The 16,180-nt window shown below is 41.3% G+C and overlaps 1 protein-coding gene across 1 annotated transcript in view; it reads right to left on the reverse strand.

Moving 5' to 3' along the window:
- LOC129867559 (uncharacterized) overlaps positions 1-16,180 on the reverse strand; it is a 36,876-nt gene that overhangs the window by 20,139 nt on the left and 557 nt on the right. The window contains exons 2-3 of the mRNA XM_055941041.1: positions 16,044-16,103; positions 12,057-12,351 (exon numbers count right to left, since the gene is read on the reverse strand). Of these exons, the coding sequence (XP_055797016.1) occupies positions 12,057-12,351; positions 16,044-16,103 (355 nt within the window). The remainder of the gene's footprint in view (positions 1-12,056; positions 12,352-16,043; positions 16,104-16,180) is intronic.

Raw genomic sequence — 16,180 nt, forward strand, 5'->3', positions numbered from 1 at the left:
GTCTCCACCCCCCTCCAGGTGTCACCAATCTTCCCCATTACCCCATGTGTATTTATACCCGTGTTCTCTGTTTCTAGTTTGTTTTTGTTTCATCAAGCCTACCAGTGGTTTTCCCCTCTGCTCCTGATTGTTCCTGTTTCCTAGTTTTCCCGGTGTTGACCATTCTGCCTGCTGTCCTGTACCTTTGCCCCACCTTTCTGGATTACTGACCTCTCCCTGCCCCTGACTTGCCTTTTTCCTGCCTCTGTTTGATTATAAACTGTTGATACTTCGACATTGTCTGCATCTAGGTCTTACCTGAAACGTGATAGAAGGTTTATCTCTCTCTGTCGATGAGGGCTTTGTGGTGGAATGTGTGGGTATCACTTCCTTGTAGGTGGTTGTAGAATTTAACTCTTTTCTGGATTTTGATAAATAGCAGGTACAGTCCTAATTCTGCTCTACGTGTGGTGTTTGTGGTTTTGTGTTGTACACCAGCTATATTTTTGCAGATTCTCATTTGGGGAATTCTTGGTTGGTGAGTGGAACTCAGACCTCACAACCATAGAGTGCAATTGGTTCTATAACTGATTGAAGTGTTTTTGTTGTTGCCAGATCCTAATTGGGATGTTGAGTTTTAAGTTCCTTTTGATGGGGTAGAAGGCTCTCCTTATCTCTTAGATCGTTCACAGCCTTGTGGAAGTTACCTGTGGTGTTGCTGTTGAGGTAAGTATAGTTTGTGTGCTCTGGGGGCAGTGGTTTCCAACCCTTTTCAGTTATTGTACCGCCAACTGAATTTTGCTCTGCCTGGAATACCCCCTCAGGTCCTAGTATCCCTGGTGGCGAACTACTGCTCTAGGGCAATGGTGTATAGATATAATTTATATTTATCCTGGCTACTGGACCATTTTTGGGACACCATTATTTTTGTCTTACTGAGATTCAATGTCAGGGCCCAAGTCTGACAGAATCTATGCAGAAGATCCAAGTCGAAACTCTTTATAGTGCTCTGACTTTCCGACCTGAAGATCACTGACGTCATTATTTGACCCACTTTTCTTTCTTATTTTCTCTTGAAGTCGGTTTCAGAGTTCCCAATTGTTTTGAATGCGGCATTAGAGGGATTTGACTTAACCGTGCATAGCGAGATATATTATAACTGGAAAATTGGACATCTCCGACTTCAGGCTTCAATGTGTTCAAGACTGAACTTCCGACTGGGAAAATCGTTTCGAACGGTCATCCAACTCGGAATTCGAAGTCTGAAACTCACATCTTTCTTGAGCGCCGTCATGATTTGACATGTTTTTCTAGTCGTCTTAAAAGCACAATTTCCCCAGCCACCTACTGCTCTGGGTATGATGACTTCTTTTTTTTCCTGTTTTAGACACATTGTTGCACCTTTTGGAAGTGTCACGTTTGTAGACACCTATGATACATTATTGAGTAACAAAGATGAGAATTTAAGCTTTTCTTATGTAGACTGATTGCCTAAAATTAAATGTATTATGGATATGTCAACATTGGCAGTAACATAATGTTGAAGTTATTCTATTTGATGTAAAAACATTTTGAACATAGGATATTTACTGAGTGTGTGTTTTTATATGGGGGCTTTTGGATAGCTTATGTTCAGTTGTTAAGTAATCTGTAAATGTAGGGCAGAGGGTAATACACTCGTGGACCGGTTCGTACTGTACATGAAGCATCCTCCATTCAGGCTGCATATGCATCATTTTACTCCTTAACTAGCTACATTGACAAGGCAGGTAAAAACACAATTTTCGTATTTTCTGACACCAGTGGCTGAACGTGTTGTGCAACATCCTAAATTGCCCCAAAATAAAGCCAGTGAGTGTAACGAACACTGATTCGGTTGGGGAAATTACAGGACTTTCTTGTGTAGGAAAAAATAAGAATATACAAATGCATGGCATCTGAATGTATGGCACAGTTCTATACGAGCTAGGCTAAGTTATCCGTATTTGGCCTAAGGCAACATAGATGAGGTCATGAGTTTGTACTTACTTTACAGTTTAATCAAACAGAACATGCATGTAGGCCTCATGCATTAATGGAATAGCTTTAGAATCAGAGAACAGAACACCTAGGCTTGATGGACATCCAGAGAAGCTTCAGTCATGCACTTCATTATGTCTGGATGAGTTTGATTTGATCACAAACAGTTGCTATAACTTTACCTTGATGTCCAATTAGTGAGCAACAAAGTAATTAAGGATCAAGGTTGACACCATTTTCCACCACCATTTTTGTATTTTCTGACAATTTAGGATGTTGGACACCTGTGGCTGAATGGTGGTGGAAAATGGTGTTTCATAAAGAATGTATGCATAATTTCCCTGTTTCTGCCTTTTCCACTCCACTCTCACTCTAATAACAAATTGCATAATTTAGTGATAGTTCACACTTAAACACTATGGCAAAATATTCACATTACATGTCGGTTAGGACATCTACTTTGTGCATGACACAAGTCATTTTTCCAACAATTGTTTACAGACAGATTATTTCACTTATACTTCACTGTATCACAATTCCAGTGGGTCAGAAGTGTACATACACTAAGTTGACTGTGCCTTTAAACAGCTTGGGAAATTCCAGAAAATGGTGTCATGGCATTAGAAGCTAATTAGATAGCTTCTAAATTGATAGAAATTGAATAAATTGATAAATTGATTGATAGATAAATTGACAGGCTAATTGACATCATTTGAATCAATTGGAGGTGTACTTGTGGATGTATTTCAAGGCCTACCTTCAAATGCAGTGCCTCTTTGCTTGACATCATGGGAAAATCAAAATAAATCAGCCAAGACCTCAGAAACGAAATTGTAGACCTCCACAAGTCTGGTTCATCCTTGGGAGCAATTTCCAAATGCCTGAAGGTACCATGTTCATCTGTACAAACAAGAATACGCAAGTATAAACACAATGGGACCATGCAGCCGTCATACCGCTTAGGAAGCAGACACATTCTGTCTCCAAGAGATGAATGTACTTTGGTGCGAAAAGTGCGAATCAATCGCAGAACAGCAAAGGACCTTGTGAAGATGCTGGAGGAAACCGCTACAAAAGTATCTATATCCACAGTAAAAACGAGTTCTATATCGACGTAACCTGAAAGGCCGTTCAGCAAAGAAGAAGCCACTGCTCCAAAACCGCCATAAAAAAGCCAGACTACAGTTTGCAACTGCACATGGGGACAAAGATTGTACTTTTTGGAGAAATGTCCTCTGGTCTGCTGTCTCCTGAAGGGACACGTTATTTTCCTGGCACCACTCCACCAGGGCCCTCACCTCCTCCTTGTAGGCTGTCTGGTTGTGGTTGATAATCAGGCCTACCACTGTGGTGTAGTCTGCATACGTGATGATTGAGTTGGAGGCGTGTGTGGCCATGCAGTCATGTGTAAACAGAGAGTACAGGAGGGGTCAGAGCATGTATCCTTGTGGGGCCCCTGTGTTGAGGATCAGCATAGTGGCGGTGTTGCCTACCTTCACCACCTGGGGGCGGCCAGTCAGGAAGTCCAGGACCCAGCTGCACAGGGTGGGGTTCAGACCCAGTTCTTACCCTGGCAAGACATTTTGACGTTTGTAAATCTCTCTTGGACAAGGTGATTTTTGCAATATATTCAGCTCTATTTACTCTCAGATTTGAAAATGCTAATTAGCATCAAAGTACACATCATGTACACATCAAAGTACACATGATGCACATCATGCAAGACTACAAATCGCTGCAAGCTCCTGCATGTCATCTCTAGCTGGCACCTTTGTGAACAGTTTAATTTAATGACATTTTAAATAATTTTTTCATTACTACATTTAGATATTCTTACCTTTTCCTCGATTCATCAGTCTCGTCCAGATTATCAAGGCATTTGTAGTTCTTTATGATAGCTACATTAGCAGCTAATTAGCATTACATTTTGGGGGGGTAAATACAGGCAAGTATATTGATAAAATTCACCTTGTCCTAGAGATATTTACATGGTTATTAAAAAGTCACACCGGGGTAAGCTTACACGAAACAGACCTTATTTTAAGCGTTTTAAAATCCCCTATGGGAAAAATAAATGGTGGAAAAACAATTGGAACCATTTCCCTGTTTAACCACTTGGTTTTATGGATATTATGACTCATCCTGTGGTACTCTATGGACATATAGCAATGAACCGAACAGTGGCAACCCGTCATTCAGAGCCCCACAATTTTTGCAAACCCCCCCTCCCCCATAATAATTAATGTTATTTTGCATTAATACGTGTCACATATCAGTTTTCAAACAAAGTTAAAAAAAAACATATTTAAAAATCATTGAGTTAATAAAGCCGCATACAAACATCGTCTCTTTTTTGCTTTCTTGAGTAAGGCAGCTCCAAAATGCAGGTGTTTCAGCCTACCTTATTGCTTTCTGTGGTGGTGGGGCAGCCAGCGGAAAATACGGAGCGTAGGTCTTGGTAATGTTCTTTACTTGTGCCATGATTAGCTCAGTGTTCTGTCACTCGTGGGGACAGTATGTCAAGTCTAAGGGTAGACCTCGAAAATTCAAGCCCCTTGGGTGCTGCCATAGAGTTACATTAGAAGTGCCCATCCAAGAAGGCTCAAGGTCATTGGCCACAGATAAAATGATGTCAAATTACATTATCTCTACAGTAGCTTTGATTGGACTGTCAATATCATACTTTCAAAATCTTCGCTTTCAGGCATCATCAAGAATCATGTCGTCTGGCAAATCCTTTTTAATCCTTGTCATATGAAGAGAAATTATAGGTAAAACGTATCGGTGCTCATGGGCCATTGGACATAAACATTACACGAGTTTGGAATCGTAAATTCAACAATGAATGGTTTGGAAGGAATCAGTGACAGTGGCTAACTGCAAGCGTTGCAAAGCAATCACTAGCCTGCTATTCAGTGGAGTGGCTGTGTGGTCCCAAATCTGGGATTAAGTGTCTCTTTTCCAAGTTTAAAACGATAAATGATAAATCATGCTGTCAATGAAGTGTGACTTGTGCTGCGCTCAAAACAACTGTTAACTCAGAATTGCGAAAAGTTGACTTCAGTGAGTTCAAGACAACTGGGAATTCTGGAAAAAATTATCTCCGACTGGGAAATACGTTTTGAATGGTCATCCAACTCGGAATTGTAAGTCGGGAACTCAGGCCTCTCTAGAGCTACGACCTGAAGATCATCATGATTCAACCTTGTTTTTTTCAGAGTTCCCAGTTGAAAGCACCATAAATCCAGAGAAGGCCAGACTTTGTTGACAAAATTTGCCAAGGAAGGACTGCCGGGCCACCTTCCTGTTCAAGTGAGTAGAGCACAACAAGGTGAGTCCAAAAATGTCCAGTATGCTGCTGCATAAATTATGTAATATGCCAGGGAGATATGTACACTGTATCTAAGAAGGTAATGCTAAGTGTACGTTGTGTAGTAAGCTGTTAGTAGCCTATGTGCCTCAACCTAATAATTTGGTCTATTTACCGCTCTTAATTTCACCAACTGTTTTGACTTGGTGGTGCACATGTAGCCTTTAACCTGTTTTAGAGAAATGTAATCAACAAATTTTGTAAAAGCCTTCATTGTCTGCTTATATGCCCCCTTTTATTTATCCTACGGTTCTGACTTGGTGTACAGGGAGAACACTGTAAGAATGACCCATGTTCTGAATTCTGTAGCTGTACATTTCAAAAGTCCTAAACAAATAGTTATATCAACTACGTCTGTCCTAGCTCGCTCATTAATGTCTTAATCGAAATTACGGATTGCCTCTTATCCGCTTGTCGTCCCCTTATGCCAGTTTGTACATCTCAATTGTCATTAGAAATCACATTTGTTTAAGCAAGTCAGCCATATATGTTTTTTTAGAGGCTGATTGAACTGTTTTGCTGGCAGACAAGGCCAGGTGTAGCAGTGGTAAAATGTTTGGACTGCTTTATGTAGGCCCTAACAGTTTGTGGGCACCGTTTGTCACCGTTAGTGCAATTAATGTATTGCTTAGTGTTGTGTTGTGGCTTTGCTGGCATGCATCCCACTTATTATTCTTTTTTTTGCCCCAACAAGATTTAAATGCTAAAATCACCACTGGAACCACAATGATTTGTCTTTCTTAACATATATTAATATGCCTCGTGTGTTTTGTTTCTAAGCTCAAGTGGGCAGTGAAGTTCAATGGGCCTTCGAAAACAAAATACTTTTTCTGTCTGTTATCATAGAATATGAGGTCATCCTGCAGGTTGTTTCTGAAACTAATGAAATATTTGTCAGAACCCATTGAGTCTAACATAGGGAGGGTTTCCTCCCAAGGCCAAGAGAGAATGCCCTGCCCTGTTGTCCACTCCAGCCGCTAACAAGCTGCTTGTATCTGTGGTCTCATGTCAACAACATTGATGTGATGATTAAGCTCGTCACCTGGAAGCTTAGCCAAATATGGTCTACCTACCGGTTTATTGAAACTCTACACTCAAGCTGATGTGATATGTTGAATTTGATTACTGTAACCAATTATTGCAAGGCACATTAGGACGCAAAACCTGGTATAAACAGAGATGAACAAGAAAGTAAGGCTTTGAGAAAATGTACTTGAGACCTGTTCTAGAGTTTTCTCCCAGGGGCCCTGGCATGTATGTCTCTGCTTGTCTTTGTCAATAAAACATCTAAATACTCTGAAAGCCATCTTGATCTTTCTTTATTATTGATTACCCCGAGACCTTCACTGTCATTGAATGTAACATGATAATTGTTGTTTGTACAGAACTGAAAAAGTGATATGTAGCCTCATATCTTTCTTATAATGTTCCACTTGCTTCAATAATAAGCGAGTCAGAGATGTCCTTCCTGTTCTTTGGGAGATGTAGGCATATTTTCAGTCCTACAGAGAGAACAGAGAGTTATGAACCACTAGCTCCCTTTCCTTGCACAGCATGAGAGGAAGTAGTGGAAGGGTGCAAGCCAAAGAAAACCTCCTGATACAGTGCAACTCTGAAGCAGACTATCCACTGACTCTTCTCTCTGGCTCAGAGCACTCTCAGTTTCACTACCCCCAGATGGCCTCTCACAGTCTTTCTCAGACAGCTACTGTTAGAATACTCAGTAGACAGTTGAGAGCAGCTGAGCCCACAACCCTGTACCAGAACAGTGCCATGTTCTTTTAAAGCTTGGATCTCTGTTTAAAAAACATTCATTGGAGACTTGTGCATGTAAAAGGAACAAATTAGAAAAAACTAACCCGCTATGTAAAGAGAGGATTACGCTATTGTTGCCGTTGGCCCTAGGATTTCCCAGACTCCCACTGTTTCCTGAGAGAGAATAAACTTAACTTAATTCCTGCCTTCTGTTGAAGATGCAATAATGATATACATCATGCTAGGGGGCAAAACAACAAAAACATTCACTTCAATACACAGACATAAACAACAGAAAGAAAGCGGTTGAAATAGGTGTCTCAATGGAGGTTTGCGATTATTTATATAGCCTGAATTTGTATGGTGTTGCGAAGCAATGGCTCCATGCCTAAAATGTCCACTAGAGAGCACTGTGCACAATGCATAACTATAGTCAGAAGACACATTTAGTCTACCACTGCACTCAAATGCAACTATTTCCCCCGCATCTTAGGTGCAGATAATATAGACAATTTTATGCTGTTTTATCTTGAATGAGATTTTTTTTTTTAAATAGAGCATTCTGTACGTTTTTGTTTCACATTGCAATTTAGTCATTAGGCCTACTGTAGGTTTTCCCATGCATTCAAACTTAAACAATAGTGAAGTTCCAGGCACACAAGTTATAACAACAAAGTACTGCTGTTGGCAGAGTAGACACTCCCTTGTTCTCTGGCAAGTTTTACATCCCATAGTCTGAGCCAAGTTTAGAGGCCAACCAACCCAATCTCTCCTTTTCTATCAGACTCCCTGTGACTGGTGAACTTGATCGCAGTTTCCATGTGTTTATTGCCAGATAGATTTGATGTTGCTATATTAAGAAGGTTGTTACTATGTCTGGTTTTGCAGTAGGATACATATTGACACACTGTCCAGAAATAACTTGTTACATAGACTACAATAGGCTACTAATTCATGTTTTAGTACTAATAAGAAGAGGCTGCTGTAACATGTTGAACCAGCAAAACCAGCTGTAAAGTACCCTCCCTGTCCGGAATCTCCCAAACCCACATGCCGGTGCTACAATTACTACAACTACTACACTAAAGCATGACTGGTGTTCAGAGTGAGATTGTTTCAGCAGACAAGGGGGTGAGGGGTCAGTCACATGCATGAATGGAATGAATGAAAGGGAGTGTTGTCTGTCCCACCAGAGCGTTATGAAAGGACATTTCTCTCTACCTGTGTCTGTTTAGTTTCACTGGAACACTACGTTTCTGTTCTCAGATCAGTCTGTATGATGAGAGACGGGGCACGCTGCAGTGCTCTTATGTAACAATGAGACATGTGGGGGGGGGGGGGGGGGCAAGAGAGAGAGAGAGAGGAAGAGGGAGAGGGTGGGAGTCATGGTGGAAAGAAAAGTGTCTCCTCCCCATCCGTTGAGAGTTGAACAGTCCTATTCCTCCCATTTACACGAGCAAATGTGAGATGTAATCAGCAGTCCCACAGCAGAAACGATAGATGCTCATGGTGTATGTGTGTCAATATGATCATTCCCTTGCAGTAGGCTAAATGCAGTAGGCTAAATGCGACATGTTAATGCCATAGTAGCAGAGGGGCTTACGCGTGATAAACATAGCTCTTTTCTTCCTCCTCGTTGCTGTAATCTCTACCTCCCTCTCCCTTTCTTCTATCATGTGCTGCCGTGTCCACTTTGTCCCCATCACCTTTCACCCACTTCCTGCTTTTGAGGGTTCACTCCAGGCTTACTCTCGAGTAGGTTTTTATCTCAGCAATCACGTCAGCTTCTCACAAGTTGTCCAGAAACATGTCTTATCTGAGATTGCATACTGTGACAGTCTATCCAAACAATGACCCTGACATAAACAATAGCCATCTTGTTATTGTATAGGCTAACCCACAATGTTCTGGAGATGGAGTGTGTAATTTCTGTATATTTGAACCATTTCCCATCAGTACAATAGCTGGAGCACTTCTATTATGTTATGTCTTGAACACACCTACAATGCATAAGCTTCATAAACATTGCATGAAATCCATGTAAAGAACTATGAAGTCAGCCTAATGGTCATGGATGTGGTGGGTTGGAATATGAGCAGTACGGAGTAGCAGAGAGTGGGGCAGTGTATTGTAGGAATTTCAGCCATGTAGCTCTGCTCCTCCATCTCGTCTTGTGTTCCTGGCAGCTCCACTATCATCCATGGCCAACCTGGCAGCTGCCTGGTATTCATGTCACGCCCTGCAAACACAGAAACACACACAGCCAGCGAGGTGACGGGGATAGGGAGGGGGACTGGGTCCAGCAGGATGGGTCTAAAGGAGACTCAAAAGTTTTTTATGCACTGCTGCTGCCAGGGAAGTGGAGGTGAAACAAGGATAGTCATAGTCAGAAGAGACACACCACCCACCTCTCATTACTGCTGGTTATGTGGGGTGACCGAGAGATAGAGAGAGGGTGGGGTAGAAATAGAAAAAGAGGGAGAGAAAGAAAGAAAGAACAGGAGGGGGTTCTGCATTATGAGAGAAGCCGTTGTTTATGTTTGAATGCCTGAGTGTTCTCCACATTTTGGGGCAAAAGCAAGTCACATTGCTGATCTCCCCTGGCGCATGCTCTCATCATTTCCTCTATTCTATTTCAGGCTAAAAGTAAATCTCCAGTATGTATACCCAAACCATCATGTCTTAGTTTGGCTCAAACTAAGACATGATGCTTGTGCTTACAGCTTGTGCTTACAGTACTTGAAGAAATATTGTGCTAGCCTGCTTACAGTTTTACAGTGTAAACAAACACCAACACAACTCACCAATCCCATGAGTTTTGAGGAGTTATGAGGATGGGTGGACTGCTCGGGGGCCACTCACCTTTCATTGTCAACTCAGTACAGACAGACAGATCAGATCGATCAGTCTGATGTCAGCATGACATTATACAATGTATCAGACTAAGGCCTGTCCAGCTACAGAATACAGGGAGGTTCACCATGTGAGCAGAAGAACAATAATTGTTTGAGATTGATAGGTGCACAGTCCAACTAGGCTCTGGTTAATGTTTGAATCCATGTCGCTATGTGTTATGACTGTTGGAACATTTAACCACACTCACAGAACTGATGACGATCTTCAAGAGTTAAGTGGAGATTTTGCACGGATACAAAAACACTCAAGTCAAAATAGAGAGAAGTTGAATAGCATACACAGGGGATAACATGAACGAAGACAAAGTCTATCAAATGGGGAGAGATGATTTCCTAAGCAGATGGGGGAAAAGTACAGTGGGGTGAAAAGGTTTGTCATACAAAAACAAATCTGTACCACATAGACAAGGAAGTGGCCATAACATAGCACTGTTTGGTCTCTGCTTGTCCCTGTCCTTGTAGTGTGGGATAAACAGTCTCTGACTCAACATCTCCTCCTCAGTCTGCTCTGAGGTTTTTCATCAATCCAAGGATAGAGAGAGGCCAAACATTCATCTGTTTAGACCATTTCACATTTCCCCTGGTTTTCAAACAGTGTATCTCTCCTTGATGTGATGTGTGTGACTGAAGATTGCGTCATACCAACTCACTGGATTCAACATCCGCTGAGAAATAAACTGCCATCTGAAAAATACTAAAAGAACACAGGATGTTGTGGGTAATAGTTCCATTAGAGTCCCATGTCCATTTGATACATCGTCAGACTTCAAGATCTAATGCAGTGTAATACATACAATATTTATTCAGAAACACAAAATAATTAAGTTAATTGTCTGGTAATCCACAAAATTGTTGTGGTAGCTGTCTCATGGAAAACGTCGGGGAACAGGCGTGTTCAGATTAACCGATGTGCAAAGCAAAACTAGAGTGTGATTATCAGATTAACAGATCGTAGAATAGAAAACGTTTGGATGGGGCCTTCCCTGAATTTATCAGTTCCTTTCAATTGCAATATTCATTCCATTGTACAAAATAAAAAAGATGATCAGGTGGCTAGATGAAACATTTTTGAGCCGAGAGTTCCTGAGACAGCATCACAAGATATGCTGTTTTTTTCTTATTATTTTTCTTTTTTAAATCCTATATTTTTTCTAATATATTTTCCCTCTTTATTATTTTCCCCTAATATGCTGATTTCCATCTTAAGCAACGACAACGCTGTATCAAAAACTATCTGTCTGCTACTTAGAGATGGTGCACAGCTGGAATATCAAGCAAGATGTCTCACTCTGACAGAAACATTTATCTCACTTTTCCTCTGAACACTAGTGGCTGAAAACAAAATCATACAAAAAACACTGAACCATGATTGAAGTATAACATCCTTTAGCATTCAACGCAGACAGAAACACTGTATATAAAGAGGAGCAGTTTGTAAAGCTGCTTATTAAACATAGTTGGATAGCTGGTGTTCCTTGATTGTGTGAGTGGGACAGTCAATGTCATTACCCAATGTTTGAAAAAGCAGATCCAAGTTGGTTTCTAAGCACATTAGAATAGTAGAACACATGATATTCACACACTTACACTGGTTAAAAAATAAAGAAGAATGATGTTATTTATGCAGTGCACCCCCAGTATATAAGGCATCCAGTCCATTGACACCACTCCAGAAAGACAAAGGAAAGATGATGACACTGTCATACACATCGGTGTGTACAACAAGAAGATCCGTCTTCGGCACTAGTCATACAAGTCCATCTTTGTCTCTGGTTTCAGATCAATGAAAAAAAATGTAACATATGCCTAACTAAAATTGTCTGCAGATTTTACAATGTGGGGTCATGTGAATGTTCATCAGCTGTATGCTCATAATTCCTCCTTTCTGTCCTCAGTGCATGTCCACAACATCGCTTGGTTTTCTGCTTTCCCTTGCAGCCAATTCATTTCTCATTTTGTCAAAGAGGACTGCCCGATATTGGTTCCTCTTGTTATCGCGAGGCCCCTGCAGTGCTCTCATCTCTCTGCCTCCATGGTGACGCTGGCCTGTTCACTGGAGTCCTGCTGAGTGACGGCTTGGGGCCACCCAGGGGGAGGCACCTGAGAGGGCAGCTGCCCAGAAGTCCACAGGCCCTGCTGGGTCTGACCTGGAGCAGAAGGACCCATGGCCCAGTTGACCTGAGGAGGAGAGGTCGCCATGGAGGCTATGGGACTGCTGCCGTTGAAGCTCTCTGAGGCCTTGAGGCGGGAGAACATGGCCAGGGCATCTGGGAAGTTGGGAGGTGTTGCTGGTGTGTTGGCTGGAGTGTGCATCTGTGGAGAAAGGAGAGAACCATTACTAAGAGAACATCGATCTGTAAGCATTTCTGATTGCATATTTCACTACTGACTTTTGTAATTACTGGCGCATTGTCTCCAGTTCTAATTGACATGCTTGGTTTGATTTACCACCTTGACACTTATGTCCTCCCTAAACTGGTCCTTAGAAGTGCCTACATCATAATAGTTGTGGAAGCGAAAAAGGAAAAATATTTTCCCTTCGAAGCCCAACTTCCTCAGACTGACCCTTTGTCTTTCCACCAAATTCTACATCCTGCCCTGAGTCTGCCCTCTCAGCTGACACTACAGAGAGCAGGCCTCAGGAGACTGCTCCGTGACTGCCAAACACTGGACTAGTCAGCCAAAACAAACACCATCCCATGAGTAAGAACCTAAGAGGGTCCAAAGGAATCGTACCTTCTAGGACATGAAAGGTCAAAGCAACCAGTGTTAGGATTCACCCCAAACATCTGAAGGCTTCCAGACTGTCTGTTTTCTCATTGTGTGGACAGGATATCCACCACATAATAGATTATGCAATATCTCAAACAGTCATGTGATTTGTAGTGGAACTAGAGGAAACAGATACCCTCCCTCCAAGGCACATGCTTGCCTTCAGAATAAGTTTGGACTGCGGTAAACATATTTCTTTAGGAGGATTGTCAGACAATTTAACTACATTTTGTTAATGAGAGCTGAAATATGTACAAGAAGAAAAAGATCACCACAGGCTAATAAAGAAATCCTTATTACTTGATAAGAACATTAGTGGAGTATCCCACCCACATGGATTTCTAAGGTTTCTATGGTGCAGTAAGAATGAATGAGTGAATGAACGAACATTGGATTTCCCACAGGCATTAGCGTTGACCTGCTTCAATAGGAACGAGACATGCCTTTATTCAACGTAATCATTTATGATGCACAGTGAAGCTAGTGTGTGCATTGCTCAGTTCAGGACAAGCATGTCTTTGTACAAAAAACAGGTCAGCAGCAGCCATACTAGCATAAGGCTGGCTGCTTCAGAAATGTCATTTAGCATTTTGCAGATCACTGGTAGCCTACATTTGCTTCAGTCAATAACACTGCAATAAATTGCAGCAATAAGTTTTAAGTGATCATATCAGACTTCCTGTCAATTGACACACATGGCGGCAACAAAACCATGACCTAAGATATGATTTTGAACTTTTTGTTGTTGTACTGTATCGGTTTACAAAACGGTTAAAACTGTACAGCTGAAAAACACGTATAATACAAAGGCCTTCCGTTATTTGATCACAATAACAAGACAGCCTGGCCTGTGTGGGAGTTTCCACACAGGCATAGGGATAGGGAGAAGGGTGTTGAAGGGGTTGGCTATGTGGACACAGGGTGTGGGCCTCAGTGTGTGGCAGCTGCTCAGTCAGATCAGCTGGCTCTGTACACATAAACACACAGGAGACCGACCGTGCATTTTCTCATCTGGAGCTGCAAAGTTGCTATAGAAACAGTCCTGTTTGATAGGGATGGATCCTGTAATAGCAGCTGCAGCCAGGGAAACAGTACATGAGAGCTTGTTTTAGAGAGTGTGGTCTTTCTCATCCCCATCCCTTTTCCTATTGTTTATTGTCAGTTTGCCATATTTGTGCCTCAGAATAAACAATGGCAAACTGTACCCTGTACTAAAGCCCTGCATCCTGCCAACCAGCATTGTCCATATTAAACACAATGTGCTATTGTACAACAGGCAGTCTACTCTGTCATTGTTCAAAGGGCTTGTAAACAGACACATTCTCCTTTCAAAATGATATCCCGCATCAGAGCACATCTAAATGTAGACACTAAACGTCTAATAGAATCCCAAATAGTAATAACAACGGTAGTAGAACAGTTTACAAAAGCTGTTTCTTTTGGACGATGTTATGAAGACTTTAACTGACTCGATTCATGACTGCCACAGACCTCCTGGCATCCTAAACATTGACTGGGACATTGTGATACACCACACGTCCACAATATTGCCACCAGCCTATGCCTTATTAGCCTGCTGTAGCTAAAACCCCTATGTGCATTTCAATCATGAGGGATGTAATCTGTGGATGTAACATCCCACAAGCACCTTGAGTTTCAACACTGACCTCCATTGTGTGATCTACAAGATACAATTGTTGAGGGCATCATGGGTAATCTGTCTTTAGCGAGGCTGCACCTGTTTCAGAGCTGTTTCACTAACTCAAAGTCACCCTACACATTGTCTGCCTCCATGTATGTGGTCAACTGTCCAACGAGACAAAAGAAAGGAAATTCAAACAGCACGCGTCACGTGATACACAGCTTACATTGCTGTTTTCTGTATCAACAAATCCATCTCACCAACCTCCAACACAAACAGGTCAATGAGCAACCATAGAGTGAGTCAATAATTAACCCAACACAGTCCCTTGTTGTTGTTATACAGCCAGGGATAGATTAATATACAGATGCTGCTTTGTCATGTCAACTTGTTCAAGTGACAGAAGTGTCATTTTAAACCAAAGTCAGAGTGATCTTCATAGCAATACAACCCTTACTGACAACAGCAACAATAACCTACAGCATTTTCAAAAACATTACTTTTAATAGCCTTGGGTGTAACAGAGTTAGTTTCGTAACCTCACTCCCCAGCTTGAAATGTCTCCACATCATGTTACATGTGCATTGGGCCTCTCCTACGCTTGGCCTTTCTGCACTGGTCTGTTTAAGGACACAGTGGGCACATATTGCACCGTAGTTAACCTGACAACCATTTGTCAATGAAAGGGGCTCAACTTAACCTTATGCCACGCCTGACAGCCAACCCCCTAATGTAAACAGACCACGCCAGATGTATTGCCAATGTCACTGCTTCTTATCTCATCTAATGTCTGCCCACATCCTGTTTATTTTCATCAGTTTGAAAATGAAAATAGAAGCAGAATAAGATCACTGGGAAATGGCAGAGCCAGTGGTAGGTTATGAGAGGTAAGGTTCTAGACCCAAATAAGCTGATATCTTATTGCTCATGAAGCCAGATGTTGTTTCGAAAGGAGGAAATCTATAGGTCAAATGGACAATCTATATGACAAATGGTCTCGATTAGACTGTGCTAATGTCCTGTTATACATGTGTCAAGATTTTAACACTGCCATTAAGTTTCAGTAATAATTTTGAATTAAAAGACAGTGTATGTATGTTTTGTATAGTATGTACAGTATCATAAGTGCTGTAGCACTTAAATCATTTTATTTTATAACCTTTTTTTTATTACTAAAACAATGTTCACTTTCGCTCGAACCATCCTCCCCCACAATACACATTTTCAAGGCTTCAATTCAAGAAAAAGAATAGTAGCAGTACAGATCATCCATAACTCACATGACTTCATTTGACGACTATGAGTGTTAGAAACATAGTAGCCTATCACGTCACCGTTCATGTGAAATAACACAGTAAGTAATATGCTACAGTACATGACAAGGCACTATGAACAACGTGGCCAATGTGTGTTTATTTTTGTCAGGCTTGTGTTTCGGTGCAACATGGCGGACACGGACGAGAAGTGCATGAATATAAATATAATCATAGATGTTGCAATAATCATCCTCATCATCACAATGTAATAATAATAATAATAATACATCAATCATTCATTGTTATCAATAATACTGTAGGTTTTCTATACTTACCATTTGATGATGGTGACTGTATGGAATATTGGTTTCTTGAAAAAAGGCACTTAATGCAGTCTATTGAAAAATAAAATATATGTGTCAGTAAGCACCAGTCCAGTGTGCATTAGCCTATTGCAGACAGATACAACCTA

The sequence above is a fragment of the Salvelinus fontinalis genome, chromosome 2 (genome assembly GCF_029448725.1).
Source record: "Salvelinus fontinalis isolate EN_2023a chromosome 2, ASM2944872v1, whole genome shotgun sequence".
Classification (NCBI taxonomy): domain Eukaryota; kingdom Metazoa; phylum Chordata; class Actinopteri; order Salmoniformes; family Salmonidae; genus Salvelinus; species Salvelinus fontinalis.